Source organism: Myxocyprinus asiaticus, chromosome 33 (assembly GCF_019703515.2).
Source record: "Myxocyprinus asiaticus isolate MX2 ecotype Aquarium Trade chromosome 33, UBuf_Myxa_2, whole genome shotgun sequence".
NCBI classification, from domain to species: domain Eukaryota; kingdom Metazoa; phylum Chordata; class Actinopteri; order Cypriniformes; family Catostomidae; genus Myxocyprinus; species Myxocyprinus asiaticus.
In genome coordinates, this window is record NC_059376.1 from 35,046,669 (window position 1) to 35,060,844 (window position 14,176).

A 14,176-nucleotide genomic window follows, 5' to 3' on the forward strand; every position below is an offset into this window, starting at 1 on the left:
TAGTGAATGCTAATTTGAAAGAAAGAACTTATTGCTTTATGTTTTAACTTTTTTGAATGTCCAATTCATTCTCTTTAATTCATCTGGATGAATTTCATAAATTGTGGTGAATCTTTTCTACATATAAGGTGCATTAAGATTAGTACTGCAACTTGCAACTGATTCATCTGTTGATTATTTCTTTAATTAATTGATTAATTAGATAAAATAATAATTTTGCATGTTATTTAAAAAGCATGTTATTCCACATTTTGTCCAATGTGATGTGTAGATATTTGGAAAACCTCTCAACCCCACTGAACAACACAAGCACTCCTGCATGCATGAGGTTGCCTTCTTTACCTTCTTTAAAACATTGGATATAATGCAGGGCTGTCAGTTTAATTCACAGGGCCTGGGACATTATTTTTATGGGTGCAGAAAAATCTCCTTTTAAAGCATATCTGAACTCTAAGATGGCTAGCTGCCATGGATCCATCTTGTTTTCTTGTTTTATTAACAAGCTTTGTCTATGGTTAATCAGCTTCTGCAATTAATTATGATACATATTTTCTCAAGTCATTATGGGAGAGGCACTTCCTCTCAAAATGCAGATTTGGAAGCTTTTGTTGTGAAAGAGGACATGCATTGATTTAGAGAACAAAGCAGCAATCTGTCTCTAGTTAATTGGATTTAAAAGGAAAAGCCAGTGAAGGAGAGACTTGAGCTTTAATTTTGATCCTTGGTTCAGGCCAGCACAGGGGTTACAGTGAGCACAACAATCAATCATTCATGTTTGTTCTTACACTGTATTTCATGGACCTATTTGTGAGTGACTCAATAGACTTTAATCACAGTAGTGCCATATTTTTATTTTTGACATGAATGAAAACGAGGCTGTGAGGGATAGACTTACAGTCTCTTCAATGGCATGTGCTGTAAAACAATAAAAAGCTCTTAGATCACACCAAATTTTCCACAGCTAAGTTTTTTGTCTACTGAAATGTCTTGGAAAGATATTTTTTATAAGTCAATCCCTCACAGCCTCGTTGTCATTCCCATCAAAAATGAAAGATGTTGCTGCTCTGAATAAGATCTAAATTGACAGGCCAGTGATGCAATAACAGTAAGCCTATGCCTTCAAGCATTAACTTTAATATACCAGGTTAATTCCTACACTGTAAAATTTGTTAGTAATTTTAATGATAAAAGACTATAAAAATGCTACAGTAAAAAAAAAAACATTAATTGGTTAACGGGTAGTTACCTTAAAATATATGGTAAAAACTGTAATATATTTGGACCATTGAGACAATACATGTATTTTTACTGTAAAATTTTGTAAAAATATATATTATAAAATATGTAAAAAGTATGATTTTCTGTATAATTAACAGTAAAAAGTTGTATTATTATAACGAGAGTACATGTACTTTTTACGGTAAATTATTGTTAAAATTACGGTAAAAAACAATGATGGGGCGTTCCCAGAATTCCCTGCATGACCCAGTTCATTTCATTATATTTAATGGGAATAGTTATGTTTCTTCATATTTTTAATATCAGTTATGTACATTGGGGTGTTCTGTGTTTTATTTGATGTAGTTTAGTTAATGTTTATGTAACAGGTAAAGGTCGGGCAAGGAGGAGACAGGAACCGGCTGAACCATCAAAGTAATGTTTAATAAAAACTTAAAAAGACACGAACATAAACACACACGGCAGCTGCATCCAGCTCGGCTCCATCCCTCTCCTCGGCTGATTAGCCCAATTGGGGGCCGGCCGTGTGCACTCACGCTCCAGCTCGGCCCCGCTCTCCTCCTTGTCACAGTTTATTACATTATTTTAATTTCACATGTGTTACCCTGACGGTGTTAAGTGTTTGTGTGAGTGACACTGAGCACTGTCTCTACATGTTTATTGGTCATTGCTCCAGGAAGGGCCTCTACTGATGAAGTTCATGTCATCATGTACCCTTTTGTAATTACTATGGTGATTAACAATACATTATAAAGTGAAAAGCAGATGTTTACAGTTTCAGAAGGTTAATATATGAAGTTTATTATTTAATAATATAAACAACGGTAATGCACTTAATTTTAATTAAACACTCTGGCTTTTCTGCATATGTTGTGATGTTGGTTGATGTGAATCATGAGTGAAAAATATTAAACACTAGCAAGTATAATGGTATTACAATGATTTTTCTGACATGATACCATGGTAATACCATGTTTTTTGACTTGGACATTGACAATACCATGGTACTTTTTGAACTACCATGGAGCATGTGAAAAGACAATGATATATGCATTTGGTACTTGTAGTAACTGGTGTGAAGTGTACGGTTAAGGCCACGAAGCATTTTTCAACGCATTTTACTTTTGTAATGAGACACATTTTCGAGTCAGTTCTGATTTCATGTTGACTTAGACCACATCCAAACTAATACAATTTCAACTGAAAATTAAATTTCCAAATGTCATCGTTTTCCAAATTATGCGGTAATGGAGAGCGTTTTCTAAACGCTTAGTTTACAGTGTAATAAAACACTGTTCTTGTGTGGATGAGAGACGTAAATATTGCAAAATCAATGTGTTTTCAAGCGAAAATGTATTAGTTTGGACATGGTCTTAAAAGGAAGAGCAACAGAGGCATTGTGGAAAGTGAAGAGTAAAAGTAAAACTTTTAAGTTTTGAGTTTTCTTTCTGTCCACTGATTGACAGGTACTCATGTAATGGAGGGGTCAGGAAAAATGGTGGTGATTGCAGTCGGTGTCAACTCCCAAACTGGAATCATCTTCACCCTTCTGGGGGCCGGAGAGGTGGAGGAAGAGAAGAAAGACTGCAAGAAAGGTTGGTGTCTGACAGTTCTTTTAGAATATTTGAAAACGGATTGAAAACTAAACAAAAATGAACATTTACATCATAAAATGGTTGGGACTGAGTGAAATTGTGATCGACCTTTTCCAGTGGCCTTGATTCTGAAGTATTTTTCTTATTCATTTTCTCCATAGGGATTTTAGTCTTCAAAACAAGAGTTCTAAGCCATGAACCAAACCAATCAGCTCATTACAACCTTTGATTTGAAGCAAAATTATATGAAAGCATTTGAAAACTGGAAGAAAATACAAAGATATATAAATATGTACATAAATAATTTTGAGAGAATGAACTGCTTCTACTATGAAGTATTTTTGTTTCCATGGTAACAGCGACTTCTCTGATTATTGGAACTCTGCTGAAATCACACTGAATTGTGGCTTCTACAGAAGCATTCTTTGCATATACTATATATGGCTTATAGTTCGTGGTTTGTCTGTCTTGAAACATTATTGTTAAAACTGTTCTATTCCATTTCGATACAGGCGATACTCATATTGCTCATGTTGCTCATGCTCACTCATTTGAGTTGATTTTTTCATTGTTTTTGTTCAACATTTAGATTTTATTTTATGTCTTTGTTTTTACCTATCACCTTCGTTTTTGTCCTGTCCACTGTTTTCCAACAATTCTATTAGAAATCAATAGTAATTCATCCACGCAGTTGCCCAGTGTTGAAGCCAAAGAACACAACATCATAAATGGTAGGTGACATTAACAATAGAGAGAACCCTCAACAGACAAATCATGGTTTTAAATGTCCATATCATAAATATTATCCCTCCATATTTTATGTTTCCTTTCTCATATAATGTATTGTTCTCTCATGTCAGCTACATTGATCTCAATTTTCTAATAAATTATATTTGTTGTCATTGACAGACTTTATTCACTTTTACAGGTAAACAAGATGGGACCTTGGAGAACAATCAAAATAAAGGTGACTTTCAAGAATAGTGCAATGACTTGATTAGAATTTAGTTATAATTTCAATTTATAATAATTAATTGTCTTACCCTTTGACAGTCTCAATAAATAATGAGTATAATAATTAATCTAGGGGTTTTCAACAGGGGGTCCGCGACCCTCAGGGAGTCCGCGGTGGTACCGCAGGGGGTCCACAGATTATTGTTTGATCCACCATTGGCACTTGTAATAATCACTTACACGCAGGCAATAGCTAGAGATAAGTGTATGTATTTTAATCCATCGACATGTTGAAGTAAATGGAAAAAAAAAGAGATATTAAAAATTTTGGTTGACATTGCTTCCTGTTAATTTGTTGCATTGCAAATGGAACGTCAAGTCAAGCACCCTTGTGTAGTATGCCTGACTGTATAGCGCACATCTTGAAATATTTAGTAGATCATCTGGGTATTCCATCCATGCTATACTAAACATTCACAACAATTACCCATAACTCTGCTTGCCTGATCACTTTGTCTTCACCCACCATAGCCAAGAAACAGGATGAGGCTGTTGCCATGGAGATGCAGCCTCTGAAGAGTGCTGAAGGTGGAGAAGTGGAGGAGAAGGAAAAGAAGAAAACCAGTGTGCCCAAGAAGGAGAAGTCAGTTCTTCAGGGCAAACTCACCAACCTGGCAGTGCAAATTGGAAAAGCAGGTGGGAAATCCCTTAAACTTGCATCGAAGGAGGGACCTGTGCCCAGGTGCTAGAAACCCTTTAAGTTAAGAAATCCCTTAGTTATAATTGTACGGAAAATGTCACAAAGGGTTACCTGCAACTGGCTGCTTAGCCATATCTAGGGACCTAGAGTATTATACAGACTTGGGATGGGCTTTTTTAAATTGGAGCAGAGTAACATGCTAAAACCCTCTCAGAACACCTTAGCAACTGCATAACAATGTCAGGGCAACCACCCAAAACACACCCTAGCCTCGTGGCGACATTGCTTATGTTCCTTATTTATGTTCCTCAAATTACTAAATGTAAATGTGACCAAGCATGTATAATCTATAAATCGAGTGCACAGTACTTAATTTGATAGCTGATTCATGGCTTTCAGTTGCTAATTCAATGTTATGTGTTATAAACATATGTGACTGTTTAATCAGTTTTTGATCTGTGTGTGTTTTCATGTCCCCAACGAAGGTCTGGTGATGTCCGCCATCACTGTGATTATACTGATGCTATACTTTGTGATTGAGACGTTCGTCATTCAAGGGCGGGTGTGGCTGACGGAATGTACGCCTATATATGTGCAGTACTTTATGAAGTTCTTCATCATCGGAGTCACAGTTCTGGTGGTAGCTGTGCCAGAGGGTTTGCCCCTGGCTGTCACCATATCTCTGGCCTACTCTGTAAAGGTACATAAAAAGAAACGTTGGTCTTTTCTGTAAAGCTGTTTTTATATGTTACCAATGAAACGCTGGGCTGTTCTATTCAGTTGAGTCAGCAATTAATAGCTTGGAAAAGATTTTATCACTTACAGACTTTGTGAAAGTTTATCGCCACCTACATTACCAAAAGTTTGGACACGCTCGATTGAATTGTTTCATATTATCTTAAAAAAAAACAAACATTTGATATAAGGCTAATGCTTAAGTGCTTAAAATTAATGGTAACACTTTACAATAAGGTTCCATTTGTTAACATTAGTTAATGCATTAGGTATTATGAACAAACAATTAACAATTTTGTTTTTACAGCATTTATTAATCTTAGTAAATGTTAGTTAATTAAAATACAATTGATAAATGTTAGTTCATAGTGCACTAACTAATGTTAACAAATGCAACTTTTGATTTAAAGAAATTATTAGTATATGTTTTAATTAACATTAACTAAGATTAATAAATGCTGTAAAAGTATTGTTCATTGTTAGTTCATGGTAACTGATGTTAACAAATTGAACCTTATTGTAAAGTGTTACCAAATTAATTCTGTGCACAAATATAAATTGCACCTGCATATGAATTTTTCATTTAATATAATGCCAAAAAGCACCCAGCTAACATGGAGAACTCATTCAATACATTTTAAATTGTATAAATTAGTCGAGAGAATGCTCAGTGTGTGCAGAACTGTAATCTATGGAAAGGGTGGCTACTTTGAAGAAGCTAAAATATAAGGTGTACATAGTATAATGTAAAAATCATATTTAGCATATTTAACAGATTTTCCTGTCTTTTACTGTTTCTGTTAATGCTTTTCTCCAGAAAATGATGAAGGACAATAACCTAGTGCGTCATTTAGATGCCTGTGAAACTATGGGCAATGCCACGGCTATCTGCTCAGATAAGACAGGCACCCTCACCACTAACCGGATGACGGTGGTGCAGATTTTCGTGGAGGACCAGCACTTCCAGGATGTCCCAACACCAGACCAGATTAACCGCAAGACACTGGAGCTCATCACCACTGCTATTGCTGTTAACTGCGCCTACACCTCCAAGATCATTGTGAGAGGCTTTTTCTAAAGCAGTGAACCAGTGCTGCAGTTATTTTACCACAGTTAAGGGCACAATGCATACATGTGTTGCAACATTCAAATACAAGTCAGTTGATGAGTGATTCCATTTATGTAGATTTAGCTATTTTACAACTACTTTGAACATGGCCCATCCAATCTAATACTGGAGCTGGAATTATTGGTTTTATAAGAGTTTAGAAAGGCAGCAAAAGTTTTTTTTTTTTTTTTTTTGCATGTGAAATCTGTTTAGTTTTTGTAGTCTGAGAAAAAAAACTTGAGATCCTGATCCAACTTTCAACCATACTTGGTGTGAAATCCAATTACCAATCTAATGAATCCACAATGTGGACAGTCAGTCACCAAGATTGATTTGAAAAACAAAACAGAATTCATACAAATTATTGACAGGCCTCACAGAGCTTTGAAGTTAAAATTAATTAATTTTTTTCATCAGCTTCCTCTCTATTCACTTTTTCCCTCAGGCTGCAGATAAGGAAGGCGGGCTGCCCAAACAGGTGGGTAATAAGACAGAGTGTTCGCTTCTTGGTCTGGTGCTGGACCTTAAGCTGGACTACCAGGCTGTGAGAGAGCAGATCCCTGAAGAGAAGCTCTATAAAGTCTACACCTTTAATTCTGTCAGAAAATCCATGAGCACAGTCATTCAGATGCCTGACGGAAGCTTCCGCTTATACAGCAAAGGAGCCTCTGAGATCCTGCTCAAAAAGTACGTTTGGTTGTCTTTGGAAAAGAACAGCTTTGACATTTTGATAACTCGATTTCTATTCCACTGGAAAGAAGTCAGTTTGACTGTAGTTATCTTCTAATCGGCATCTGTGAAAATTATATAAAGTCTATGTCAAATGAAATGAAATATTTCTCCTTTCATCCCAGATGCTCGTTCATCCTGGCCCGTGATGGTGAGGCTCGTGCATTCAAGGCACGGGACAGGGATGAGATGGTGAAAAATGTGATTGAGCCGATGGCATGTGATGGCCTCCGTACGATCTGTATTGCCTATCGGGAGCTTCCAGCTGACCCCATGCCAGACTGGGAAAACGAGACAGACATTGTCTCCAACCTTACCTGCATCAGCGTGGTTGGCATCGAAGACCCTGTGCGACCTGAGGTATATAGATGGGTTTATTGCCTTGGACATGTGTGTCTTTTCTTTTACAGTAGCTATCTTTGAATGCATAGCACTCAGAGTACATCAGTTAGCTGGAACCCTGGTACTCTTAGTTCTCTGCAACTTTTATTTTAAAAGGCTTTTGTGAAAGATTTTAGCATGCTGCTGTTAAGCCAGAAGAAGCGAAGTCTGCAGATGATACATTTTCGACTCATAAGACGTCAAAAGGCTTTTAGTGTGAGATATAATTCACTGCTATGCAGCAAGGTTCCAGTGAGGGCTTCATTATAAGATGTGTCTTATGATATTGTATGTGATGGACTTTTCATGATATTGATTCTTGTTTTAGAATTTTAATTACATAACCCAGTTGAATTCCAATCAGGTCCCAGATGCCATCAAGAAGTGTCAGCAAGCAGGCATCACTGTGCGCATGGTGACGGGTGACAACATCAACACTGCACGTGCCATTGCTGCCAAGTGTGGCATCATCCATCCTGGCGATGACTTCCTGTGTATGGAGGGGAAGGACTTCAACATGCGAATCAGAAATGAGAAAGGAGAGGTACATTTCCAGGTTTTATAATTGTGCGTAGATGTGTGACTTTGCAAGCTTTACCTTATTACTATGTGTATTAATTAAAAACTACTAAATGAGGACCACGCTTGGAATACAAAACTGCCTAATCTACACTGTATTTCTTTAAAATGTGTCACCAAGCTTGAAAAGCTATATTGTTTGATATGTAGACAGACAAGGCCCATCAAAAGTTTTTGAAGCTCAGTTGGTCATTTCCAACTTTTTTCGCAGATTGAGCAGGAGCGAATTGACAAAATTTGGCCTAAACTGAGAGTTCTGGCTCGATCTTCCCCTACAGACAAACACACACTAGTCAAAGGTGAGTCTGTAATTACAAGATTGCATTCATAGCCCATTTCTGCATTATGGTTGTAATGGAACTCTCTCATAATGAGATATAGCAGAAAACTGGCAAGAAAATTGGTAGCTTTTATGCTGATCTGTGCAGATAAACGCAAACCTTTCCTATTTTTGTTTTTTAAAGATGATTCAGTTTTGTCAGCGTTTTGGCCAGCTATTTCAGATTTTACTTTACAAATATTTTGGCCAATCATTATATGAGGTTTTATATAATGAAACCACCTCCTTCAAATTTTTGTTGTGTTCATATATTGTGTTCTCAGGTATCATAGACAGCACCGTTTTGGAGCAAAGACAGGTGGTTGCAGTCACAGGTGACGGCACAAATGATGGACCTGCCCTGAAAAAAGCTGATGTGGGCTTTGCTATGGTGAGAAAATCCATCAACTAAAATGTGAAAGATATTGATGGTGCATTTCCAATTCGTGCTTAATCTGAGACTTATATTGTACTTTAATGTTGCCTTCACACTATAGGTTTGTTGAGAGCCCCGGTTCAATAGATCATAAAGTTTGGTTTGGTTGATTAGTGTGAAAGCCATCTTCCAGACTTGGGTGTGCACAAAAGTATCACACTGAAATCCGTTTGAAAAGTGTGATCAGGAATTTAGTTCCAGTTGGTTAATGTAAAAGCAATCCAGATAAGAACTGCTTGAATTGATTATGTATGGGTGGTTCTTCAATTTTGGATACTTTTAGTCCCAGGGATTGTTTTTTTTTATTAAAGGAATATTACAGGTTCAAAACAAGGTAAGCTCAATTGACAGCATTTGACAAAATTTATTTAGACTTTTCCCAGCTTTTGTTTAAAAAACGAGCAAAAAATTGGGACAGTGAGGCAATGGATGTGAAGGGGGGCAATTCATAAACATTAAAATACTCACTATTTCAAAAGTATAGCCACAAGATGTAAACAATATGCATGTTAAAATGATTTTAGTATGATTAAATCGCTTAATAACCTGTTCTATGTAAAGTTAATCCAAATGTACAACTTTGTTGCCATGATGAAGTAATGTTGTAAACCCCAAAACCCTAAAATGACCGTGAAAATTATGATTTAAACCATTTTCACTTTTTTTTTAAAGAAAAGGATGGATAATTTTTTTGTGGTAATCAGCATTATGCCACAAATGCAGTCGATTGAGCTTAACTTGTATTGAACCCGGAACATTCCTTCAACCCTTGAATGGATTTACGGGTCAATTTGACACGTTTGAACTTTTAACACTGATTTACATCAATTTAACTTTTTGGTCTGAAACTTAATGACATCCTCCACAGAGGAGATATGAACCTGGCAATGTATTTTTTATTTGATGTATTTATAAACAAAGCTGTAAAATGTACCTAAGACCCGGTTCAAATAAAGACTTAAGAAAAATCAGTAAAATGGTAGAGCAGTCCAAAATTTTATTTATAAGTACATTCATATTCTTATTTTCATGCATCAAATCATGCATGAAAATTTTATGATTTGGTGTCCATTGTTCACAGGTTAGCGATTGTACAATATGTTCTAAAAATGTCAAAAATTGTCCATTGTTCTCAGAGCACACAGTGATCGATTTCTCTGTTTACATAGGGAATTGCTGGTACAGACGTGGCCAAAGAGGCATCTGACATAATTTTGACAGATGATAACTTCTCCAGCATAGTGAAGGCCGTGATGTGGGGGCGAAACGTGTATGATAGCATCTCCAAGTTCCTTCAGTTTCAGCTCACTGTAAATGTAGTGGCTGTCATAGTAGCTTTCACTGGTGCCTGCATCACGCAGGTATATGCATACACATATGTACACTTAAACACACATATATGCAAAAATATGACTTAACATTTAATCTGTGGTCAATTTTTTGGTCTGTGTCTATGTATGTGTGTAGGATTCACCCCTCAAGGCTGTGCAGATGTTGTGGGTCAATCTTATCATGGACACTTTCGCGTCACTGGCTCTTGCCACGGAGCCGCCCACTGAAGCCCTGCTCCTGAGGAAACCCTACGGCCGAAACAACCCCCTCATTTCCAGAACCATGATGAAGAACATCCTCGGACATGCAGTCTACCAGCTCATCATCATCTTCACTCTGCTCTTTGTGGGTATGTTACTCTGAGCATTGGTAATGTCAGAGGATTTGGTAGGAGGGAGGAAATAGGCATACTGGACAAAAAATTGGAGAGAGGATATACAGCAAGCTCTTATCTCTTTAGAAGTGATGGAATTAGTAAGAAAGAGTGAAATGCTGTGTTAGAAAAGATAGTAAGGAGAGCAGGCAGTGTTTTGGTCATTTTTAACAAATTTGTCTTTGCATTACTTGTTTTTTCTTTGTATCAAGTATGCCTATTTACAGTGGCGGGCTGTGCATTTAAAGTCTAGGCCTTCAGTGTGATTCATGCCATTAAGAAAACACAGTTTCACAATGAATAAGACACCTTATTGACATTTTAAAAACACGTCCACGCACGAATATCTAATAATATTTGCGATTTAAATGTTGCTTGCAATATATTTCGTTTCGTCAGGGTACATGGTTATGCTGCATTCCATTCAAGTTGGATGAGGGATATTCCTACTTGAAATACATTCCATTCCCCGATATTCGGAAGATGACGTTTAAGGAAAAAAAACTGCAACGCTCCCGTTAGCTTAGCAGGGGTTTGACTCTCATTAGAGACGTCTCCTAGCAACCCAACTGATAAACAATGCAGCAGCGCTAGCATTTGTGCTTTAGGTGTACGATTACCAAAAGAAATGATAATGTTTTATACACCTGTTTCTGCAGGCGTTTGTTAAACAAGCTTTAATATCATATAATGTGGAAACGAACTCATTTATCGATATTACTTAATAAAGTGAATGTTTATCACTTGCTTTGTATATCTCCCCGAGTGTCGACATGTTTGTGTGACATCATGCCCCTGCATCTCGGCGAAATCGGAGTTGAGAATTTCTGCACGAGCCTACAAGTTGTAATTCTGACTTAAAGATGCATTACATTGCACTTTTCCTAGTAGGAAGTTGGAAAATCTGCCTTTCCGGGTTGAATGGAACGCAGCACTACTTTTCTGAATGCTCCAGCAGCCTAATTTACACTTAGAAAATTCCTGATGTTGCTATAACAATGCAAAAAGCACTTACCAATTTACTTGAAGTGAAAATCAATCCTCCTTTCCTGTTTAATAAATGAAGCAATCACACGGTCATGCAGAACATCTAGTGTTTTTAATTAATTAAATGCAATTTAATGCACCTTATGGTGTTTGTAAATCCATAAGGATCTCTTTCTCAATGGTAATGCGATAACAGCCGACTCGTCAGACAGCTTGATCTTACGCTTTTCGCTTTTGAATTACGTACATCACTTAAAGCATGATTGCGTCACTCAAGGCCAGCTGGAAGACCTCGACCAGGACATACCCTAAAGATCACACCCACCAAGAACAAAAAAAATAAATCTGATTGGCTGATAAATGTGACAATCTGACTTTAGTTGCCCATTCATTTGCACTGTTGAGGGATTCTGTGGAAATTCTGAAGGCCTGGGGGTGTGGAGCTCAGACTCACGCGCTGCTTCGAGCATGCGATTTGTTAAACAGTTATCACACTTTGCTTGTAATCAAGGAATACATTTTGACTGGATACACTTTTTGTTTTTCTCTATTTGTTTGTAGATTTATTAAGAGTGGAAAGCGATTAAAAATACATAGGCAAAAAGGTGATTGAGAATGAAAGGATGAAAAATATATATTTATTTGGCATGTTTGGCCAGCAGAGAAGGCTTTGCTGGCCCTGAGAATTCGCCATTGCCTATTTATTATTTAATTTTTTGATTTGTAGAGATAACATTTCTCTCTCTAAAATAAATACAGCACCAGAAATTATCCACCACATTGTTTTCAGATAACTTCATAAAAAAAGATTCAAAAATTTTATCTATTAATTGTTTAATATATTGAGCAAATTAGAGCAGTCCTTGAAATGAAATGTTCTTCCACCATGGTCCATAAAATTAAAATGTATTAAATATTGTGAATTAAATGAAATATACATTTCTGTAGGTGGCATTTTAAACATTGTTACATTTGATTTATTATTGATTATTAATACTGTAAAATCTAAAATATATACAGTGAGGAGAGAATGGTAGAATCCAGGAGAAATGGGAACTGTATGTCTTGGAATGTTCACATAATCTTGTCCTGCTCTGTCCATTTCATCAGGTGAGAAGATCTTTGACATAGATAGTGGGCGTAACGCTCCACTTCACTCTCCTCCCTCTGAGCATTACACCATCATCTTCAACATCTTCGTTCTCATGCAGCTCTTTAACGAGATCAACGCCCGTAAAATCCATGGAGAGAGGAACGTTTTCGATGGGATCTTCTCAAATCCTATCTTCTGTTCAATTGTGCTAGGGACCTTCGCAATACAGGTGCAAACACATACAATTGTCCAGATATTCAAGTCTGGATTCTCCGAATACATGAATGCTATGGAATTTCATTATATGTACCTCAATATTTATGTGTTTCAATAAATGGTTAAAACAAGCATGTGAAATTATGACTGCAAACTCTAAGTCCAAACTATACATCTTTTGCTTTTGCTCAGTTACTATAACACCAACAAGCCCAAATGTAGGATTAGATTGTAGTTTTAAGGCATTGGTATACTTCCTAAGAAATCAAAGAACGAACGGGTGTGACGTCATTTAGAACTCAATCTGGCCAAAAAGAAGGTGTTTTTGCGTTCGTTTCGGTGATTTGTAACAGCTCGCTGAGGTGAACTTTTAGGAAAAGTTATATTCAACAGCAAAACACCTTCTTACTGCCATTGGGCCATGTCATCGTTAGATGTGACCTGGAGTTCCACCTACCTTGAGGCCGATGGCTAATTTTGTTATTCAGCGAGTCAAAATCAGTCAACAGGAACACACTGATGTGCAGAGTTATTAGCGAGCTGGTGCAAATGTACCCACATATGTACGATCGTTCGCTTAGAGACATTTTCCAAGACCAAGTCATGTGATTTTTTTTTTTTTAGTCTACTAAAGGAATCAAATCTTCTCAAATACTCTCAAGTACCTATTCACTCATGTGCCATCTGCAGCAAAAGCCATTCACATCTGTCTAAAGTAAGATATGCCTCTACCATCACTGTTTTATCTTTGTTCTGCACATTAACACTTTTATACACTCATCTTTGCAATGGAATCAGTGTCGTAATAAATGACAATAACAGAGTGTAACCAGTGCATATTATGGCCGTGTGTAGCATGTTAGTGAATTAGCGTCATGACTTCATAATGTAAACAAGACAAAATAACCATTTTCTACTGCATATACTGTATATTACTTTAAATTATCATCGACCTCATGTGAATGAGAAGTCATTGATATCACATTTTTAAGGTTTTACATGTAGCGTCCTCATATTTAAATGTACTTCTAAATGCCTCCCACATCGGTGTGGCATTTGTCTGAATGTTCAGATACAGTATACCGTTGCTCGGCTGTTTAGAACTTGTTTTACCCCTGAACGAAAAACGAAGAACCTCTAAGGTAGTACTGTATATCAAGGCCTTTACAGTGTTATTTCAAAAATTGCTTTTATGCACAATATGCTTTACACAAGGAGGAAAGTGAATGTGCACCAAGCTCCGCCCCTAACTTTGTGTATGTGTGGGTTTGTAGATTGTCATCGTACAGTTTGGTGGGAAACCTTTCAGCTGTTCCCCCTTAAATGTAGAGCAGTGGCTTTGGTGCCTGTTTGTGGGAATGGGAGAGCTGCTCTGGGGACAGGTAAGTGTTGTTTTTCAA

The 14,176-nt window shown here is 36.9% G+C and overlaps 1 protein-coding gene across 4 annotated transcripts in view; it reads left to right on the forward strand.

Annotated features, from left to right (window-relative positions):
• Positions 1-14,176, forward strand: part of LOC127424394 (plasma membrane calcium-transporting ATPase 3-like) — a 39,187-nt gene that overhangs the window by 15,039 nt on the left and 9,972 nt on the right. For 3 of the 4 annotated variants that reach the window (XM_051669555.1, XM_051669556.1, XM_051669557.1), the window contains exons 6-19: positions 2,706-2,834; positions 3,763-3,801; positions 4,320-4,484; positions 4,974-5,188; positions 6,041-6,283; positions 6,777-7,018; positions 7,186-7,420; positions 7,806-7,985; positions 8,232-8,319; positions 8,624-8,730; positions 9,945-10,136; positions 10,243-10,456; positions 12,578-12,789; positions 14,051-14,158. In XM_051669555.1, the coding sequence (XP_051525515.1) occupies positions 2,706-2,834; positions 3,763-3,801; positions 4,320-4,484; positions 4,974-5,188; positions 6,041-6,283; positions 6,777-7,018; positions 7,186-7,420; positions 7,806-7,985; positions 8,232-8,319; positions 8,624-8,730; positions 9,945-10,136; positions 10,243-10,456; positions 12,578-12,789; positions 14,051-14,158 (2,369 nt within the window). Of the gene's footprint in view, positions 1-2,705; positions 2,835-3,499; positions 3,566-3,762; positions 3,802-4,319; positions 4,485-4,973; positions 5,189-6,040; positions 6,284-6,776; positions 7,019-7,185; positions 7,421-7,805; positions 7,986-8,231; positions 8,320-8,623; positions 8,731-9,944; positions 10,137-10,242; positions 10,457-12,577; positions 12,790-14,050; positions 14,159-14,176 lie in introns of all 4 variants that reach the window. The other variant, XM_051669558.1, reaches the window with a different exon arrangement.